Source organism: Mus caroli, chromosome 13 (assembly GCF_900094665.2).
Source record: "Mus caroli chromosome 13, CAROLI_EIJ_v1.1, whole genome shotgun sequence".
Taxonomy (NCBI): domain Eukaryota; kingdom Metazoa; phylum Chordata; class Mammalia; order Rodentia; family Muridae; genus Mus; species Mus caroli.
Window position 1 is genome coordinate 16,128,508 of NC_034582.1, and position 21,273 is coordinate 16,149,780.

At 42.3% G+C, this 21,273-nt stretch overlaps 1 protein-coding gene across 2 annotated transcripts in view; it reads left to right on the forward strand.

The window, feature by feature from the left end:
- The window catches only part of Aoah (acyloxyacyl hydrolase), a 202,897-nt gene that overhangs the window by 70,415 nt on the left and 111,209 nt on the right, over positions 1 to 21,273 (forward strand). For both annotated transcript variants that reach the window (XM_021180609.2, XM_029468428.1), the window contains exons 5-6: positions 12,994 to 13,053; positions 18,163 to 18,233. In XM_021180609.2, coding sequence (XP_021036268.1) covers positions 12,994 to 13,053; positions 18,163 to 18,233 — 131 coding nt within the window. The remainder of the gene's footprint in view (positions 1 to 12,993; positions 13,054 to 18,162; positions 18,234 to 21,273) is intronic.

The following is a 21,273-nucleotide window of genomic DNA, read 5'->3' on the forward strand; positions in this document are numbered from 1 at the left end:
TGACAATATAGATTAACCATTAACCATTACAGTGGTGTTAGTGGTAAAGACAATGAATGGTCGAAAAGGAGCAGGGTCGATAAAGTGCTAAGTAAAAGAAGGCACTGCTTAAGGAAAGAAAGCAAGAGCCATGGTTAAATGTGCCAGTGGTACTCATAGCTATCTATACAGTGTAGCATGGGCAAGAAAGAAGCAAATGTAGGTAGTGATGAAATTTGAATGAAGATGAAGCATTGTGCAAGGAAAAGAAAGCACTTTAAAAGAAGTGGCCTTTTGTCTTAGTTTTATATTTCTTTATCCTGGAAGCAAACAATATGAATCTGATTTTTCTTTTTTCTATTTATCTTAAAGTTATAAATGGCTATCAGAGCTGGAAAATGTCAGAACATAAAACTTGGCTTTGCTAAAGCTACATCCTAGTTATTGGCAAATAGTCACTGTGTGATACCATGGCACACTGGCGTAAATATGCCTGCAAATTCCACCCAAAGGCCAGGTTGCCCACATGTGATGGAAACTCAAACTCAAAAAGTATGTGATGTCTTTCCTTCACACTTCTACTTCTGGAAATCACCCCACAGCTGTTTTTGTACTTTTTTGGTTGACTGTTTCTAGTCTGTCTTGGTCATCTTGGGCTACCACTTAAGATTTTTTAAGTATGATTGTATTAATGTATAAAGTTTACAAGGAATAAGTTAAAACTATCATGTAAAAACACATTATAAATGACAGAAACCTTCTTCTCAGTTGTGGAATCCAGCAGTCATGTATCACGATGGCAGCTCAGAAGGGCTGGGTCTTACCATGCAGATTTCTTTTGCATCATCATGTCAGGAAGAGAGCTTGATGGAATCTTCTTCAGTACTGTTTGGTTGTTGTTGTTCTTTTAAGACAGGTGCTTCCTGTGTAGCCCAGGCTGGCCTCAAACTCACGATCCTCCTTTACCTACCACCTAAGTGCTGGGGCTACAGACCTGAGCCACCATGCATGAATGCCTTCTTCTTGGGTCACAAAGCCTCATGTCAGCTGCACCCTCTCATGACTTAATCACATACAGAGCCCCGCCTCCAAGTTGGAATAAGAGTTTCAAGCTGTGGATTAGAGGAGAGAGCAAGCATTCATTCAGTATGCGGAGGAGCCTTAGGCTAGCGTGGTCTTTGTGCTTATCTCTCCGAGGAGACAGCAATGACCTTGAATATAGTATTTTCTGAATGTTGCACCATTTTAAAGGTAAACTTGTACATTGAATTTGATGTAAGGAACAACCTGTTCTCATAAACTTTTAGGAAAAAAAAAATTCAGAGTAAATGAATGATCATTCCCCACTCCCAAAACCTCTTCTTTCCAGCATACTCTTGACAGAAGAAAAAAAAAAAAGAGTCAGCCATCTCAGTCACCACCACTTCCCATCCCAGGAGCTTTCTCCTTTGTGGAAATCTGTCACTGCTGTCAAAAGCATGAACAGAACAAAAGGCATTTGGGGTACTTTTCAAATCCACTGCTTCTATGATTGATAGCACAGAACTGGATCACTGAAAACTGTCACCGTAGACACTTGTGCCTAACAACACTATTCGTCTTTACCTCCTTCACTCTCATACTCCAGAATCTAGGTCTGTAACATCATGGAACGCAAGAAGGATGAGTTAGAGACCTAATCCTGTCCAATTCACCAAGGCTTTTATAGCATCAAGGAACAGCATTTAGATGCCTAAGAATCCCTGTTCACTGTCTTCTCTTCATACTTCCTCGTTATAGTTGATGAGGCCAAGAGATCTTGGATGAAACCTTTCAGCTAGGGAAATACCCCATCTATCTAATATCTATCCCCACAAAGCAACGCAAAGCAACAAACATTACATACACCATGACTCTCTAGGAAGAGGATATGGTTCCCAGAGTTCCTAAACTTGCTTTGTTTGCTTGTTTGTTAGTTAGTTTGTTTATTTGTTTTAGCTCACCTGCTAATATCTCTCAGAGCAAAATGAAAAGCATGGGTCATACACAAAGCAAGTCTGAATGGAATTAACTTTGGATAAAGTATTTATTCACTCTAAGTCTCAGTTCACCTCATATATAAAATAGAAATACTAACAGCACTACTTACCATTTCCTGTAGTGTATTCTAATGGAGTTCACTGTCAACCTCACCCCACAGTATAAAATCTCAGATGTCCCATTATGGCTTTAACAAACAGTTCATGAGACAATGTAGCATGGATATATCCAGCAACTATCTTTAAGATGGGTAAACACAGTGACATAAGAAATGACTGGTGGACAGAAAGCTATGCTCCTTCACACTTATCCACGTGCTTGCTGCCACATCTGCATTTGGGTCACATGAATATCTATGCCTGGTGCATGGCTTCCTGACAAAGGAAACCATCCGTCTCCCTTGACTATGTGATCTTTTGCATTAGATCCGTATTACTCCCTGGGAGTTGCATTTGACCTTCCCCAAGTTTTAGTGAAACTTCATTGGTCCTGTTTTCTTCCTAGAGTTAAAATGTCAACTAAAATTTTACTCTTGGAAAACAGTATGGTGATGGTGGGAAAGATGCTTGGGTATAGAAACCTGAGTGTGCATCTTGCCTCTTCCCACAGAAAGACACTCATTAAATTATGAAATCTTTCTGTCTCTTTTTCCTCATTTGTAAAAAACGAACTATAATACTGGTTTCTAAATAGCTTCAGGATCATTGGAAAGAAAAAAAAAACATCATGAGTTTACACAGGTTGGCATTGGAAAGAAAAAAAAAACATCATGAGTTTACACAGGTTGGCATACTCATTGTCGTTCTTCCAGTGTATATTAGTATCATAACAATCCAAAATAAAAACCACAGTTGTCATTAGCACTGATGCTAGATTAATGTCATGTTTACTATTTTGTTCTTATCATCTCCAGTTTACAGAGGAAAAAAAATTCAGGACAAGATGCTAAAGTTACTTGCCCAAAATTCCATAGCTAGCCAGTGATGAGACCCAAACTTACAAGCACTGACTGCTCCAAATTCATGCTAAATGGAAAAAAACAATGGAATCATAGACTCTGATAGTATGGTTTTTTTGGTTCCATTGAAGATGTCAGCTTTGTCACCTCAGAGCTTATAGATTATACCATATGCTTTTCCTTCTGCTCCCATTCTTCTGTGGCTTGTCAGAATCTCAACAAGCTACCCTTCAGCCCAAGACACTGATGGTAGTGAGCCCAAGCTCCCACTCTTCTATTATCCAAACTCCTCTTAGGGCAAGATCAAGTACTCTTGGTTATCATCCCACTGGAGAGTAAGAAAAGCTGTAGCCATATTCTGGGGCTGCCATGGCACGCTAAGAAGCTGAAACACCAGGAGTTTTGTGTATCACAATTCTGAAGACTAGAGGTTTATGGTTTGAGTGTCAGCAGCATTAGCCTCTTGAGTAGGGTGAGACAAGTGTCCCCTGCCCATCTGCTCTAGAAATTTGCCTTCAATCTGTGGTATTCTTCATAGATGGATGGCATTCTCCCTGTGTCTTCATGTCATCTGTTCTCTTTATGCCTTTCCTTTTCACATGTCCAAATTGTAAGAACACCAGTAACATAGAAGAGCCCACTGTACTCTATAGAATGGCCTTATCTCTTCTTAACCAATTCTATCTACAATGACCCTGTTTCAATATAATGTCATATTTTGGGATACTGAGAGATTAGGTCTTAAACATAGGAATTTAGGTTAAATGCAATCTAACTGACAATGTCAATCAATAATATTAACACCCTTTTGTCAGAAATCTTTGAGATAGCTCTAATTTGGATTGATAACTAAAACAGTGTGTTTTAGCAAACAATAGTATGTGGTCTGATAGTGAAACAATGACCCTTCCTATCCCCTTTCATGGTCATTGGTGTTTCAGGCCATTTTGCCCTTCAGTACTTTGCCAGCACTTGAGGGTAGATGTCCAGTCTATATGTCCATGGCTCTTTGAACCATATGCCCAGTCTAAAGGATTATAGCTTTGTGAGTCTGTGTGATGTTTTACTCAGCAACCCAGGCATAACGAGATTAAATAAGTAGAAAAAGAGGGTTTGAATCTGGAATGAGGAAACATAATAACCAAATGAAGAAAGTAAAGAGCATCTGAAAAGATCTGACCATACCTAACACCAGAATTAAGTATACGTTCAAATGGAGAACCATATCCATTGTTCCTGGTATAGAACCTGCTTATGTTGCCCAATAAGCACTGTAGCTGGGTTGGAAGCAGCATCCTGGATCCCTTACACAATTTTCTTATGTGGCTTGACTTTCTCTTCAACTACTCATTAGAATATGTATTCTACTCTAAAGTCTAATTTTTCATACTGTGAAAGAGCAGCCTTCCTACTTTATAAACAAACACTCAAGGGTTACCAAGGACACATAGCAATTATTTTCGGCATTACTTTCAGTGTGCTTGTCATTAGGACAAGTACACTAATCTGCTTTCCTAAATGTCTCTGACATTTCACATCACTAAATGGACATTTTATTAAGTTTCTATTTTATTTTGGCAAAAGTTTAGTTTGAATTAGTAAGTATGAGAGACTGGCACTTTGGTCTTTCTTCATTTTTAATTTTTGACAATATTTTATAATATTTTATTTTGTGTGTATGGGTGTTTATATGTCTGTGAACCATATAGGGTACCATGTGGGCAGTGGGGACTGAATTAAGGTCCCCTAGAAGACCATCAAGTGCTCTTAACTGCTGACCCATCTCTCTGGGCCCATGATTTTAACTTGGATTTGTCATTAAACCTGATATACTCTCTTTTTCTGGATTTATTATTTAGTTTTGAAATTATAATTTAATTATATTTTTCTTTCCATTTCCTCCCTGTGAACCCTCACATATGTCTTTCTTTGTTCCTTTTCATATATATGGGCTATTTTTCACTAATTATTATTGCATGCATGTATATGTTGGTATGTACATATATTCCTAGATATAACCTTTTCAGTCTGTAATAAGTTGCTTCTATGTATTTCAAGGCTGACAGTTGACACTGGACAACAAATCTGTATGCTTTTCCCCGAAAAAGACTATGTTTCCTGATCCTAGCTTTTCTTGGTTGTTTATAGTTCTGTTATAGGCTTGAGACCTCATGGGCTTTCCTCCATCCAGTTTGGCATTTTCAATAGTGGCATCCTTGTTCAGATCACTTTTGAGCAATCATGTTGATGAGATTTTATAGGGATAGCTTTTGATATTACTAGGAGACACAATTTCCCAGGAAATTCCTTAATCCTCTTCTACAATGTTCCCTAAGCCTTGGGTGTAAGAATGTTTTCTAGGTGTATATATTTTGGGATTGAGATGTACAACTGCATTTTGATTGGTTGTGGGGTTTTTTGTTTGTTTGTTTGTTTGTTTGTTTGTAGTGAGCTTTTTTTGCAAAGAGAAGTTTCCTTGATGAGTGGTGGAGAGTACACTTTCTGTGGCCATCAAGACAAATGTTCTCAGATTGTTGTTAAGGATTGTGCACATTTAGTAGATTAGTGAGTGATTGTAGATTCTCCTCCATGGACCATAATTTCACTAGCACTGAGTCGTTCTCTTTGTTTCAAGTACCAAAAACGGTCTCCCCGCTGCTGAGTGGGTCCTAAGTCCTATTAGAGAACTTTTGACTACTTCCAATGTCTGCGCATGTGCACTTATGGTGATAGTGCCATACTGTTTGTTGATGTGGCTCATAGGCCTCATAGCTGGGTAGGAACGTTGATTGTCTCTCTCTTTTGGAAGCTTTCATGGGACCTTCTGGCACCATATATAAGCAAGTCCTCAGAGAGAGGCATTTCAGGTCAATTCCAGTCAAGGTGTCTCTGGGCTCTCTGATTCTGAATTACATGCTGTCTTCAATAATTCAGCAGTAGACACTTTCCACCTCTGGGAGGTAATACCAATAGGCTGTATGTTAACCCTGTATGTTAACTCAAAAGAAGACTTATTATGGCTGGTATTGAGGTTTGTGTCAGGTGATCTTTGCTCTTGGAGGGAGCACTATCAACCCAGATGAGGAAAGTTTATTAAAACTATATATGCATATTTATATACAGAATTGCATGTGTTATAGGTTTTTTTGTTAAATAGATAATGGTATGATTCCTGTGGCCTTCAGATCACTTCTATCAAGATGGGAAATGGATAAAGGGAATAAATGAATACCTTTTTAAAAAGATCCCAATAACCAACATCTGACTCAGGAATAAAGATAAGGTCCCACTATATAGCCCTAGTGTTCATGCCAGCCTTGAACTCATGGAGGTCTGCCTGTATCTGCCTTCCAAATGTTCTGTTAAAGGCATATGCCACTTATGCTCCAACATTTCCCACTCTCTATCTATCATGCACTTGTCCAGGTTTCTTTTGTAGCCACAATGTCTTGAATATTCAACATATTGAGACATATATTGCCCCTCTGGACCCTCATAGCATTTCTGATAACTAAAATACTCAATGGCTTTCCACCCACTTTCACCTGTGTAAACAGTGCAAGACTGCTTCTTCCTGAAGTCATCTTGACATTCCCTTTTCCCAGTAGAAACATCCTTTCTGGTTTCCTTTACTTTTCTCATGGCCACACACCCCAGTGTGTGCATGTCTTATTCCATAATTGAATGTCAAAATTCAAATAGGTGGAGAGTTAACCTCTCGTTTTGCACAATTCTCCAACTCTGCACTCCTTAGCTTGGTACCTGCTGTGTTGCCTTCAAAGTACTAGCCTGCAATGTACAATGTATTCCTGGTCTCCATTTAGTAATCTTCATCTCATTCAATCATCTTGTGATTTATTTCAACATGTCTTTGTTGCTGTTCTACTATTAATGACATCATGGGAAACCCAAAATGATAGCTCTGAGCCATCAAAGCTAGGAGATATTAGTTCAATAGTGAGTGTACCTTCCAGAATGACAGTTCTAGATATATCCTTCTGTATCTATGATTTTTCTACCATAACCCAGAAACTCAATTTTTGTTATCATTGGTGACACTGGAAAATAAGGAAATAGCTCATCTGAGGATGATGAGAGATTTTTGTAAGGGCCCATCTTAATCTACAAGGCTACTGAGAGGCCTTCTCAAGTCTACAGTGTGCTAATGTAAACAATCTGCACTCCTTTCAGGTCTCAAGCATTACACACAGCTTTCCTACCCCTGGAAGCAAATGGCAGGTTTACCCATCCATGAACTCCATGCCTGAGCCTTATTTAGGGCCCTTATCTGTGCTGTAAATACTGAGGAGGGGGACTTATTTGTTCCTGGGTGATGCTCGGGGTGGGGCTCAAAGCATCTTCTGAAGCTTCGCTATACTCTTCCCTTCATTGCTGAATAAAGTAACTTGCCACTGTCTGGACCTCATGCCAAAACAGCTAGCAGAGCCATTAGTTACAGTAGTCATCCAGAAACTCCAGGAATGGTCTTTATCAAGAGGCAGTATGGCTGCAACAGGGCCCCTGGCCTAGCAGACTTGATCAGAGGCTCTGTCTCCAGGTCACTGTAGCACTGAAACTTGCACCCCATGCCCTCTCTGCACACCCCAACTTAGGGGTGTCTTTGGAGTTCGAGCCTAGGTCCCTCATGGGAGGGTCACAGAGTCAACACAGAACTCTCTGGAGCTGGGAGCCTTTGATGCAGCACATGCTATGCCATACACTGTGGGACAATGGGCTATGTACAGACAGCCTGGTTTCCAGTGGAGGCTAGATCTTGAACCCTGGGAGAACCCGATGGGTGGTAACTCCCACCTACATGGGACGGTAGGCATTTGACCATGTCTCCTGGACCCCTGGCTCCTGTTGAAATTACCGCCTCCACAGCCCCGACAGGAGAAGTGTGGCTAGTAGTCCCATACACTATGTCCCAAGCTTCTGACCTTCAGGCTAGACTCCACACAGTTACCGAGCAACAGTAAGATAGCAGTCCACTATAGGAGGGGCTGCTTGGCCCCACCTCACTCTTCTCATTCTCTCACTCTCCTCTCATCTCACTCTCTTACTCTCTCTCTCCCTCTTACTCTCTAGCCTTTCTTCTCTCTCTCCCTTTCCCCCTTCTCTCCTCTTGGCCATGGCCACTCTCTCTCTCTCTCTCTCTACCTTTTCTCTTTCCCCCTGCTTTTCTACAATAAAGCTCTAAAACCATAGACTGTCTCTGTTCATCAAGGCCCACTGTGCTTGGATGATGGGATAGGCTTTCTCCTAATGAGCCATTTCTAATCTCCCATAGGAAGGCCTCCCTGTGCCCCAGTCAAGGCCCGGACTAAAGACTCTCACCTGTGTGGGAACCTCTCTCCCTCTGCCCTCTCTTCCATAACCCTGGGCCGAGGGTGTCACCCTGGGCCCTGGTATTGGGAGCTGCCCCTTTTCGACCCTCCCCCCCCCCATAGAGTGGGGTCAGTGGCTTAGATGCCCACCCAGGGCCAAGTAGAAAGCATCTGGCAGCTCTCCCACATCTGCCTGCCCAGAGTACAGGAGCTTTGGCCGGACCTGGGCTCCTCCCTCCCCCCCCTTCCCCTACACCCCTTAGTTCCCAACAATACACAGGGACAATAATAAACAAATATTTATGGAGTAGTCTTCATTCTTAAAATTAGAGGGCACAAAGAAAGAACAAGAAAGAATGTTACCCCACAGTGACTGTGATATATTCCTTTGCCTTTCTGTATATGTAAAATCAGGAACTCTGTTTTTCTTGATTAACATAATAGCAATACTTTTTCAAAAATTAATAGTATATATTAATTGTACACAGTAGTATATGACTTAAGGACATTTTAGCACAAGTATGGATGGCATGTTGCACATTTGTTCTCCCATGTCCCTATACCCGTCTCTTACTCCCCTCCCCACTTGTCATTTATGAAGCTACTTAAAATCTAGGAACCACTTGCTATCTCCAGTTGAATCCATTTTCCTGCAAATAATATAACTTTACTCTTTTATGGCTCAAAAAATCCTATGTATTTCTTTCTTTATCCAATTCTCTGATGGCTAGACAGGCTGTTTCTATAGCTTACCTGTTGTGAATAGTGCTGCAATAGTTGTTCAAGCATCTCTGTGATGTGTTTGGCTTGGAGTCCTTTGGCCAGGTACTCAGACTTATATAGTTGGGTCCCATGGAAGATCTGTTTTGAATTTTCGGCTAAATTTCTGTATGGAGCTCCACAGTAGCAGAACTAGCTTGTTTCCCACAGCAGTGTAGACAGATTCCTTTCACTCAGATCCTAGCCAAAGTTTTTCATTTGCTTTCCTAATTACTGTCATTCTGACACCAGTGAGATAGGATATCAATGAAGTTTTCATTTGCATTTCCCCAGGGGTTAAGGATATTGAGCACTGTTAAAAGCTTGTATTGGTCTTTTTTTTTTTTCCCCTTTTTAGCTCCCAGTTCATACCTTTAGCCTATTTGGTGACTGGGTAGTTTGTTTTCTTATTGACTGTGTGTTTGAGGGCTCTCTGTGTTCTACATATTCTCTATCAGATTTAAAGCTAAGATTTTCCCCACATCCTGCAGGCTGTGTCTCAGTCAACTATTTCCTTTTCAGTTTCATGCAGAACAATTTATCAATTATTAGTCTTATTTTTCCAGCAACTAGACTCTATTCAGAAAGCCCTTGCCTGTGTCTGTATCGTGAAGAGTTTTACCTACTTTTCCCTGTAACAGTTTAAAACTTTCCACTGTTGCATTAAGACAACAATGAGCTGAATTTTGTACAGGGTGAGGGATGTGCATAGTTGAATTCTATATCTGTCGGCATGTAAACATTTGTCCCAGAGCCATTTACTGATGAAGCAGTCTTTACTCCAATCCATATTTTTGGCATCTTTGTTAAAATCAGGTGGTTGAAATACATAGGTTTCTATCCAAGACCTCTATTCTATTATGTTTCTGCCAGCACCATTTTAATTTTGTTGCAGAATAACTTGCAATCATGTATGGTGCTACCTCTAGCAGTATTATTTTTGCTCATGATCATTTTATTATCAAGGGTCTTTTGTATTTCCATATAAATTTTAAGATTTTTCCCTATCTTTGTGGATAATGACTTTTGGATTTTGATGGAGATGCCATTGAACCTACTGACTGTTTTTTTTTTTTTTTTTTTTGGCAGTACAGCAACTTTTATGATTATGGGAGGTCTTTCCATTTTCTAACATCTATTGTTTTTCCTTTGGTAGTTTAAAGTTTTTATTATAAAAGTCTTTCACTTCCTTGTGAAGGGGAGAAGTGGAACTAATGTAAGACCTGGAGGCCAGCGGGAAGGGCTGTGAAGTGTTAGAGACTGCTAGGGATGAAGGCTTCATTTTCTTCAGTGCTATAGCCACCAATGAGTTACCTTTGCTTCAATCAATAGCCTCCCACCCATATGCAATCAAGAACCTCTAGTTAAACTAAGTGGGTATAATCAAAGGAAAGAACATAGAAGAAGAAAACACATGACAGGAGGAAGAGCTTTGTTGAAGAGATTCAGCAGGGAAGGGAGGGGTGAAGGAGGGAAATGGATGTGACAGTGACTAAAGTTCACTATATAAAAGAATAAAACTATCAAACAAGAAGGTACTTTAAATCAAATAACATGGCATCTCCAGGATGCTCTGGGCATGTGCTGAGGGTTCTTTTCCGATGTATCATTCCTTCCTCTGAATTTGCCAAAGCTGACAGTTCTCCCTCCCTTTTCTTTTCTTTCCTCCCCCCTCTCTCTCTTTCTCTTTGCTTCCTTCTCCCTTCCTCTCCCTCTCTCTTTCCTTCCCCCTCTTCCCCTCTCCCTCCCTATCCCTCTCCTTCCTCTCTATCGACCTTTCCATCCCTCTCCTTCCCCCTCACATCTCTGTTACAGAGAGTACAGTCAACATAAAAGTTTTCTTTTGTTTTTTTATTGCAATATCTTTTGAACACCTGGCATGTGAATGAGATGCTGTGCTGGGCCCTGCAAATGTTTTAAAGGGTCTCAGTCTGCAGGGGAATCCACCCCAGATGAAAACTAGGCATGTAGAGAAAGTGGCCTGAAAGACTCACATGGAGAGGATGAGCTTGAGGCTAACAAGAGCCACCAAAAAAAGAAATCAGCATGCAGATCTGGTGTCTTTCATTCTGGCCACACCAGAGGGGATGGCTTTAACCAAAGGTATAATTTCCAGGATCTTCTAGGATTCCTAGGAATCCCAAGGTAATTCAGCAAGATACTTCACTAAGATTAGTTTTTAGTGGTCATACTCTAATTAGTCTTTCTGTCAGAGAAATCACTGATGTCAACTCTGTTGTCCCTGCTGCTCACAAACAGAAATCAACAGTGGGTATGGCATTAGCATGCAGCACAGAGAGGCCTACTGTATGGCTCCATCGCACCAAAGCCTTAGCTGACCTAGGTTAGGATGTTCTTTAAGGCTAGATGGACTGAGGAATAGCAGAGAACATACTCAGGGCCTTGCTGTTTTAGGGTTTTGTTTGTTTGTTTTAGTGCACAGTGGTGCTTTAGTTTTCTAAGAAGCATACCTTGTACCAGGTTTCTGGCCACCAAGACTAGTTGGGGAATGTCATCTTTTTCCAAGTTCTTCCTGTGCACTCTTAGCCACCCACCAGTCTGTTGCCTTTGACCTAAGGCATGTGCTTGGTGTCCTCTGAACTTGAAACTACGGAGCATTTTTTCCAGACAGATACCAGTGGGGTGGGGGTTGAGGATGGGGTGGGGTTCAGTGTCTGCCCTTAGAGAATGAATGGAACTGGCTTCTTTGAGAAGCTCCATCCTCCTAGAAGGTTCACTCTGACTCCAGTTCAAACTGGGAAGTCGTTTCTCTGCTCTCTGCCACCCTCCACACAGGCCCACACTGAAGAAAAGGAGTTCCTAGGAACAATAGACAAAAGGTAATCAGTGACACACTTCCCGACTATCTAAAAATGCCAAGGCCCATATCTCCCATGAGGCTTTGCTCTTGCTCTTGCTCTGTCTCCTTCCTCCATATATGGTCACTGCTTCAAAACAAGGATAACCTTATCAGTGACCAAGAGTGGTTATTTACTCAAGCATCAAATGGGAGACAAGGAAGGGTAAGAAATGGAGTTTTCCAATGAATGTGCCAGTTACTAAGCAGGAGATTTCAGAGCTGCCCAGGGGCAGGCCAAGGATGGGAACATTAGGGCTGGAATACCAGTCCTGGGCAGCAGTGCTTGGGCAATCCTTCTCCACATTTCAAGTTGTAGCTCTCTGCCTACTACAAATACAGTAGTCCTTTAGAATTGTTTCATAACCATCTTTGCTGACAATGAGTTAATTCTTTGTATTTGCAATGTATGTACACATACTTCAATGGTGCAGTTAAATGCTCTAGAAACAGATGGAAGAGAACAGCAAGTATAAAACCAGGAGAGGAGCAGGGAAATGGTAGATGCAATGCGTTCATGTGGCCCTGTTCACCCCTGCAGTGCTCCAAGATTCCACAGGGCTGCTGACACTCTGCTGAGGAGAGTTTACAGAGGAACAGACAGAATCACTCAGGCATGTCACTGCACCATGGCTGTCAGGGAGCAGAGGTCCAGCCCTCCTTACTGATCTGGAGCAGTTTCTCTGCTTAACGCATTTGCTGACACCTTCTTCTTCTTCTTCTTCTTCTTCTTCTTCTTCTTCTTCTTCTTCTTCTTCTTCTTCTTCTTCTTCCCTTTTTCCCCTTTCCCTCCTCTTCTTCCTCCTCCTCCTCCTCCTCCTCCTTTTTCTGCTGCTGCTGCTATAGTTGCATCTCTCGTGGCTGTTACTACTGACCAAGGTAATGTTTGCAAGATAATTAGCATAGCAAATGATGTAAAGTCTTAATGAGGGCACCTAGTAAAAAGAAATTGCCTTTCTATAAATTATGTTATCAAAAATTAGTGGGACAACTCATTTACTGCGTATTTGTAGCCTTTGATTGGAATTTTAGAAAAGATGTGTAAATTGCCAGTGAGATAGAACTTACAATGTGACCTCATTCTGCTCCCATAGGAGGCCTGGGAGTCTGCACTGGAGAAGGCGAGACAAGTCCTCAGGAGGTCCTCTACCATGGTAAGCAATCAGCTGGCAGCAGGCCAGCCCTTTTCTCTGCCTGCTCTGCTCTCACAGGCTCTGCTCGCACACTTCAGAAGCCGGAGGCTTCTCTGGACAAAGCCCAGTGATACTGCAATTGCTTTGGACCGAAATAGCAACATGAGCTAATTTCCATTTTTTTCTTTTGCCCCCCCCCCCACACACACACCCGCCTTCACTCTGTGGCAGACAAGATCAGCCCCAGGACTCCAACATTCAGGACTGGCTCCTCTGAAGGAGCTGTCATGCGTTTGGTGGCATCAGACACTATCAAACACTGTCTCGTCTCTATTGTCTACGCAGGGCATGTCAGCAGCACTATCTATCCCTCCCCTGCTGTGATGACCAGAGATGTCTCATGACGTCTCCAAGCTGAGAACCTGTGCTTTCTGACAGACTGTTCTAGTGAAAGTTAGAGCATTGTCTCTTCAACTCTCTAAAGCACAGTAGCATCAGGCAGTGCTTCACATCACTGAGCCTCAGGTTTCCTGGCTGTGGGGTTAGGACAATGATAGTCTCTTCTGTAAAAGGACTAATGGACTTATATATTCAAATCACCTGCTATCCTGCCACGCACTTTGTATACAGTGCCTAGCACCACCACTGCCTTTTGCTCTCTTTGTAATGACTCTTTCTTGATAGAGGGAATGCTTAGCAAGCATCAGCCAGTTCAGTATTTGACTTAGGCTCCTTTTCTAAGGAATTGTTGGAATCCTGCCTCGGCAATTACACTTTCAATTCTTGTAAGTGGGGCAAGTCAGTCCCAGTTGAAAGGGAGGCAGGAAAGTAGGCTGGCTGCTGAGGCTGGCAACAGCACTCAGCAGCCATGAGAGTGCGCAGACCTTGCCGTTGTCTCCTCCCTGCTGGTTTACCTCATCACTCACCATCAGGCAATGTGTCTAAGTGTTATTGATTTAGCAACAGAGAAACAGCAGGGAGGGAAATCACTTATCTCATAGCTGACCAGACTCAGCAAATAAAAATTATAAGATGCCCCAGTTAAATTTAAATAATAACAAGATTTATTCTGTGTGTCCTAGATAACACTTTGATATGACAACCTGCAGGGGTCCTATGAGTTTTGATGTACAAGGCTGATCCGAGGTAAATGGTAACACAGAGACATTTCTACGTAATTGATTAATCAATCGTGATGCCAGCTTTGCTACTCACTGCCTAATTCACAGAATAATTAAAGGTTTGTAGTAGCCAGTTCCTCTAGTCTGCTTACTATGTTGACTAAGAAGTTGAAACACTACAGCATCCCTATGGCCAGCACCTTCAGAGATCTGAGCAGAATGCAGGAGAAGACAAGTTTGTCTTTTGGTCCTCTTAGTGAGGGCTGAAGACTTATTTTAAGGCATTGTTTATTTTACTAACACAAATTGCCTTGGCACGAACTCAAAGGCTAATTAGGATTTTACATTTTTTATATTTCTGTCACCAGACTTGAAAGCATAATTGGTGAGACAGAAGTATAATTTCAAAAAGGAAAAAAAGATCTAGTGAATGTTTCAACAATTAAGAAAATATCCCAGAAGCTCCTCCCTGAGTGCCTCCACTCCAGATCAAAATTATCAAGGAAAAATGTGCAAGGGCTGCAATTAATTCTACATGATGGCTACTGTAACGGTAGAACTACTAGCCACGACCCAGAGAGCAATGTGCAGTAAATTGTACTATGTCTTCTTCCCAGCCTTCTCCTGGGTAAGGAGAGACAGGATGGAGCTGGAGATGTGACTCAGAAGTTAAGAGCACGCACTGTTCTCGCTGCGGACTGGAACTTGGTTCTCAGCATGGCTGTCAGACAGCTTACAACCTCCTGTAACCCCAGCTCCAGGGAATCTAACAACCTCCTCTGGGCTCTGAGGACATCACACTCTCAAGTACAAACCTAGACATAGACACGCATATGGAGACAAACCTAAAAAATAAGGACTAATCTTTAGGAAAAGAATTATCTTTTCAAAAAATTTGGACTGGAGAAAAATGATGTTCTGTCAAAGGAATTGAAAGCTCCAGAAAAGGTGTGAATGGCAGGAAAGCCCATGAAGGCCCCTCTGAAGCCTTTCACACACTTAGAAAAGCACACAAATGTCAATCGTTTAGAATATCTGCTGTGGACATCTTGTTTAATTCTAAGCCATACAAACTAGGTGGAGCGTTTCTCCTCCATCTCATTCTAGAGATGAGAAGGCCGAGACACAATTACTTTCTTTACGTAGCTAGTACGTGAGCAGTGCCTTACATCAATCCAGAAATAGCTCTTCCCACATCCAGTGAGACTATGCTGAGAGTTCTCCCACCAAGCCTCCTCAGCGCTGAACCTGAGCAGAACCTTTGTATTGGTCTCTGTGGATATGGAACTATACTGGGGACAGCCTGTTCGGCTGTACACAAAACAATAAGCACAGGTCTATCTGGCCAATCTAGTCACCTGGGAAGCTAACAAATGCCTGTGTTCAAGTATGAACAAAACCCAGCCCAGAACAACTAAATCTAGGTAATACACACAAAGTCAAAAAGCACTCTGCCATACGAGAAGTCAGTTTCATGTTAACTGTGCATAGAAAAATGGTTGAATATCTCTCTCTCCCTCCCTCCCTCCCTCTCTCTCTCTCTCTCTCTCTCTCTCTCTCTCTCCCACACACACACACACACACACACACACACACACACACACAAACACACTTTGACCTTTTATTGATGCCATTCACCCCAATGTTATTTTACTCAAGCCCTGTTTGTTGCTCTGCATCACTTACCCTCTGGCGAGGGAAACTGGTTAGATGGCACTGTCCCCAGAAGAGGTCTAGATCCTACACCTTCCTTTCAGATGAGTTTGAATACAGCCAAATACAGAATTTTAAATCCATTTCTACATTAATAACAGCCCTCCCATCTCTGTCTAGCAAAGTTCACATTGAAAGGAGGGGTCGGGCAGATGTGTGAGCAAGGACTTCTGTAGTGTGGTTCACATGTCCATCTCAGTTTATCTTTGCAAGCACATTGTCTGCAGTTGGGAAGGTGGCCTGGGGACAATTGTCTGTTTCTTATGTGATACAAAAAAATCAGATAAGAACAACCCTGTCTGGACAGAAGAAGTAGAGGGACTCTGGACATGTTACATTGTCTACTGTGCACTTCCTGACCTCAGTGTCTGCTAAATGAACATCAAAGGCAGCTGCAGCCTTCCAGCTGCATTTTGACAATGAACAGTTGTGCAATTATAAAATTTTATTCTATTGTACCTCTTGTGTAGTAATTATAAGACTGTTCGCATAATTTTTAAGGGTTGGCTTTCATCAATGTTGAACTCCACATTGTCATTAGACTCATTAGACAGGCTTTCAGATGAAAGTAAATACTAAGAGAAGCAGCTCCAACATCTGAGTGCAGCTGACTTAGTCTCAGGATGTGTCTATGCTTCCAACCTGCCACCAGTGTTTTGTATAAGGCCATGCTGGTGTTTGCTTTATTTTGTGCCTATAGTTCTGATGTCAGTCAGACTCTAAGTCTTTCACTCTAACCTTCTAGAGCACCCCTTCTTCCACTGCTACTGCCTTGCACCCTGTCTCACATCAACATGGTTTCTAATCGGTTTAGTTTTGCTCTTTACCTCCATCCCAGGATAGGGGGCACTTGGCACAGCCTAGAGACTGATTTGTGTTGCTGGCATGGAGCAAGCAGAAGCTGTTACATGGTCAACAAGGCAGCCTGAGACTACGAAGCCCACACCTACATCTCCATTGTACTCTCCCCCATCTTGCTCAAGGCAACCCATCCCTAGGGATCCTTTTGAGATACAAATCTAGTCCTCTGCCTGACCACTCCAAGGATTCTCCACTGTGCTCAGAGGAAGATGCATCCTAAGTTGTCACAATGCCTTATTTCTTGCATGGTTCGTGGACTTCTATGGATCCCAACACTCCAGCAACCCTGAAATGTTTTATCATCCCCTGATGTGCCAAGCCTTCACACATGTTCTCACGATGGGGCAGCATGCTCCCTGAGTAAGGATTGAGATTTATTCAGCTTTGGTGTGCACATCAAAGATCTTGTTGAAATACAGACTGTCTTGTGATATGTAGTGGGGAGGGCTGTGCGTTTCTCAGGGTTCCCAGGTGCCACTGACACTATGGCCATACCTTGAATGGCTAAGACCTGAAATCGTTTTTCTTGAGCCTTAGTGGGCAACAAACTGACTCAGGAGAGTGGACATGAAAATGATATTTTAAAAAATAAGAAAGGACAGACTTCCAGGATCCATCCTGAAGTGTCCAATTCAGTGCGTCTCAGATGAAATTTTACATCTCACATAGGCTATAGAGTGTATCTTGAGTTATAAAGTCCCAGGCATGTCTGCCTTACTTCCTACCATCCCCTTTCTGCCTAATTTCTAAGTCACCAGCATTCTCTGTAGGGTTTTAAAGAGCTTTATTAGTGCCTCCACTTTGGACCCCTCATATAATGCTAAAAGCCGGACCTCCACCCACATGGTGAGCAGAAGACATCTGTGTGCCTTGAATACATGGGGGTTACTCATCAGAGTTACTCCTCTATTTCTAGAGTGCTGGGAATGTATCACAATTATTCTGAAAATTTTTGCTAGTTCTTCTTGGACAGAGTTAAAATAACATTACTGCCCACAGGTACACCACATAGCTACCTGAGGGATTCTGGGCTGGTGGGAATCAACTGTTTCTTCCTGTCTATCCTAATAGGGTAGAATCATTTTATTTGAACGTGTTCTCGAGTGTACTTTAAAAACATTCCAGAAGAGAAATGTTTGAGTACCTGACCAAGGTAGGCAAGAGCCACTTGGGAAGAAGCCCAAGGACGGCTATGAAAGTGGGAGCAGCGGGCTGGGGGAGGGGAAGCTGGGTTCCAGTCTCAGGAACACAGGCCACTGTACAGAAGGCAAAGTGAATAAGGGATGTAGTAACAAGAGCAAGCTCTGCGTCTGGATAAGCAAAAGGGAACCAGATTGCTATCCAGCCATCAGGGTCACAGAGGGGTCTCATGGTGGGAACCGTTCCCTGAGTTAACCAACTCTCTTTTTGTTGTCTTTTTTTTTAACCTCCCCAGAAATATCTCAGAAGTGGTCGTAACATTTGTTCCCTACCATTTTTGGCCAAGATCTGCCAGAAAATTGAATTGTACGTATACTTTTTCTACTCTTCAAGTAGATATGACATCTCTCTCTGCTTGTCCTGGTTTTATGGGGATTAAACTGGTGTTCATATTTAAAAGGTATCCTCCTGAAATTGATCATGTTTCTTGCTCAAAACATGACTTGTACAGAAACTAAAAGGCAAGCCTGCTTTGAATAATTTTGGAAATGTGTCACAGGCAATCTCAGCCCCAGCATGCAGAATCCCAGTGAGGTTTTTAGGCAACCATTGCTTGACACTCAGAAAAAGCACCTTCTTGCCACATAACATATGAATGAAGTGGGTTTGCCAAATTCTTCCATGCTTTCAAGGCCTTTACGTGACTGGGGTGGTGAGGGAATGAAGAAAACCAAGCACACGGAGAGACAGAAAGAAAAGCTGAGGTGGGGTGGACCCTGCTCTCTGATGGAGAAGCCTCAGAACGGGTAAAGCTCCGGGTATTCATTATATAGAATTGACTAGAGAGGCGAGGCTACTGTATACAGCTGACAAGGGAAAGGGGGTTATTACAGTTAAACAAGGAGGTGGGGCTTATGGCATACAGCTGTGGGTTTAGGTAATCTCTGTAGGATAGTAGTCTTCAGGCAGTAAATATCAAGGTGGGGAAAAGGATGGCGGACATCTTCTGCACACACTATCAACATCTACACATGACCAGAGAAAGACTTTACTATGTCTCTGAGCCTCACTCCAGGAGGAGGCTTTACCATTTTCCCATGGGTCCTTTACTGAGCTGTGTGCCCTGTCAGAGACATGCACTTTTCAAGGACTCAGGACTTCTCTCTCTCCCAGGGCTTCCTCCACTTCCCACAGTCAGCACAATCATTGCTCTAACCACATTCCCTAAAACATTCCCATGGACAATGCCATCTCCTAGGCTGAGAGATGATGCTCAATAGTAGTCTGTTATCCCAGGAAGCATAGAGGCCTTTGTTCAGTCTCCAGCATTGTAAAAGACAACTGTAAAGCTATCGAAACTTAGCTTCACCTTATATCTGGGCTTAAAGTAAACGCTATAGAATTCACATCTGCAGCAGTAAGAGGAGCAAAGTAGTCTAGCTTTCTTCTTATTTTCTGTATAAGTGAGTAGAGGGGACCACTCTTAGAAAATAAACACCAGTCAAAGGCCCGCTCTTCAGGGGCTGTCTCTGATGGGGCCCCATCCAGTCACCCTTTAACAGTGCCACTAGCTGGGAACCAAGCCTTCTACACAGAAGCCTCTGGGGACATTTTACCTCCAAAGCATAACACTAAGCCTTAAAGAACTACTTCCTGCGCGCCATGAGAACCCAACCTTCTCACCCTCTCCCAGGTGTATTTAGTTCCCCGCATCCTTCATATTTGTTTTCAGAGATTTTATTTTCTTGAGTTAATTTAAAGAACTTGAGCCACTTAATGCCTTTGGTCTTGTTTTCCTTTATCTAAAGTCAAACTGTAAATTGAATCCTTGCTATCTCAGAACCATCTGAGAACCTTAAAAGCCAAATTCCTTGGCCCCAAACCTAGTGAGAAAGAACTACATTTTCTCAAACATTCTCCTGGTGAGTTAATTTGTCCTCAACTCTGATCCCTGGTTGCCTATGTCCAATAATTGTCTGCAAGTCAGGAGACAGAGCTAAAATACTGAATGTGCAAATAATGCTTTAATGGATGTGAACCACTCATTTAGAACACAGAAACGTCTCCCCAGCACCTGTTCCTCTTGCCTTTCTGTGGAAGTTCCTGTTACTTTATTCCGTTCTGATCCAGCTTGACTGACATAGGAAGAGAAGAGGAGACAAGAGAATACACACAGGTACAACAGACAGGCTGCTGATGTGCTCTGAGGGTTTGTGTAAGATTCCTGCTGCTACTGTAACAAAATGTCACAATGTAGGCTCTCTCAGGCCTGGAAACTAGAAATTCAAACCAAGGGCATCAGGGCTATGCTCCTCCGACAGATACTGTGGGTAGGATCATCCCCTGCCTCTTCCTGGATGCTGTATGGCCATCAATCCTTATAGCTGCATCCCTTCAATCTCTATCTTTACTGTTCATAGTCTCGTTTTCCCCTGGGGGTTTGTTTTACCTGTCATAACCTGGCAGTCGCATTTGATAAAGGCTCATCCTAAGGACCTCATATTAACCGATTACAACTTCAAAGACCTATTTGGCTTACATCCAGGTTCACAGATACTGGGAGTTGAAACTTCAACTTATGTTTTCAGTGAACATACTTCAAGCCATGATGAAAGTGTTCCAGTGCTCCACCATCCATCATCTCTTGAGCTTCGTGACGACTACATTTGCTGAAGATCTCAGCCATTATTAGCATAGCTGGAGAAAGAGGGAAGCTGATATGATTCTGGCCCACATTTAGAGTCTCTTAAGAGTCAAAGAGCTACAAACTTTTCCTAGCTCATCTACCAACAAGATTCATGCAGTCAACTGGCCTGAATCCCAGTAACATCAGCCCTTTCTGAGGGTGGGGTTAGGTGCAGGGAGTCTCAAGTTATGAGAAGAAGGGAATGTCAGACATGAAAGAAGATGCTTTGAAGCTGGGGTGCATCCAGCTCCCCAGGTGTCCAATCATTGCATCCTGCCCAGCTCAAGCTGATATGAGACCCCATCACTTCTTTAATGGCATCATTGAAGTTTCCAATGACATCCAAGTGACAAGTCTATAATTGAACCACCTTTGAAATTTTGAATTCAGGAGCATCTGGAACCATGGATTTTCTTGGCCCAACTTAAAAAGAAAATTATTCCTGTATGGTAAAAGAGAAATAGCATGCTTTGACTCTTTTTAAAAAATCATTCAATGATAATTTCTACCATACAGTAAAGTATTTGGTAGTTTACAGCTTACAGTGTACACATAAGTGCAGCCTCTTTTGCTCCTTAAATCAACCCGTGGTTCAGAAATCACCATCATAAAAATATTGGTTTGTCAATACCTCTCCTGGGCATATATCCAGAAGATGTCCCAACCGGTAAAAAGGACACATGCTCCACTATGTTCATAGCAGCCCTATTTATAATAGCC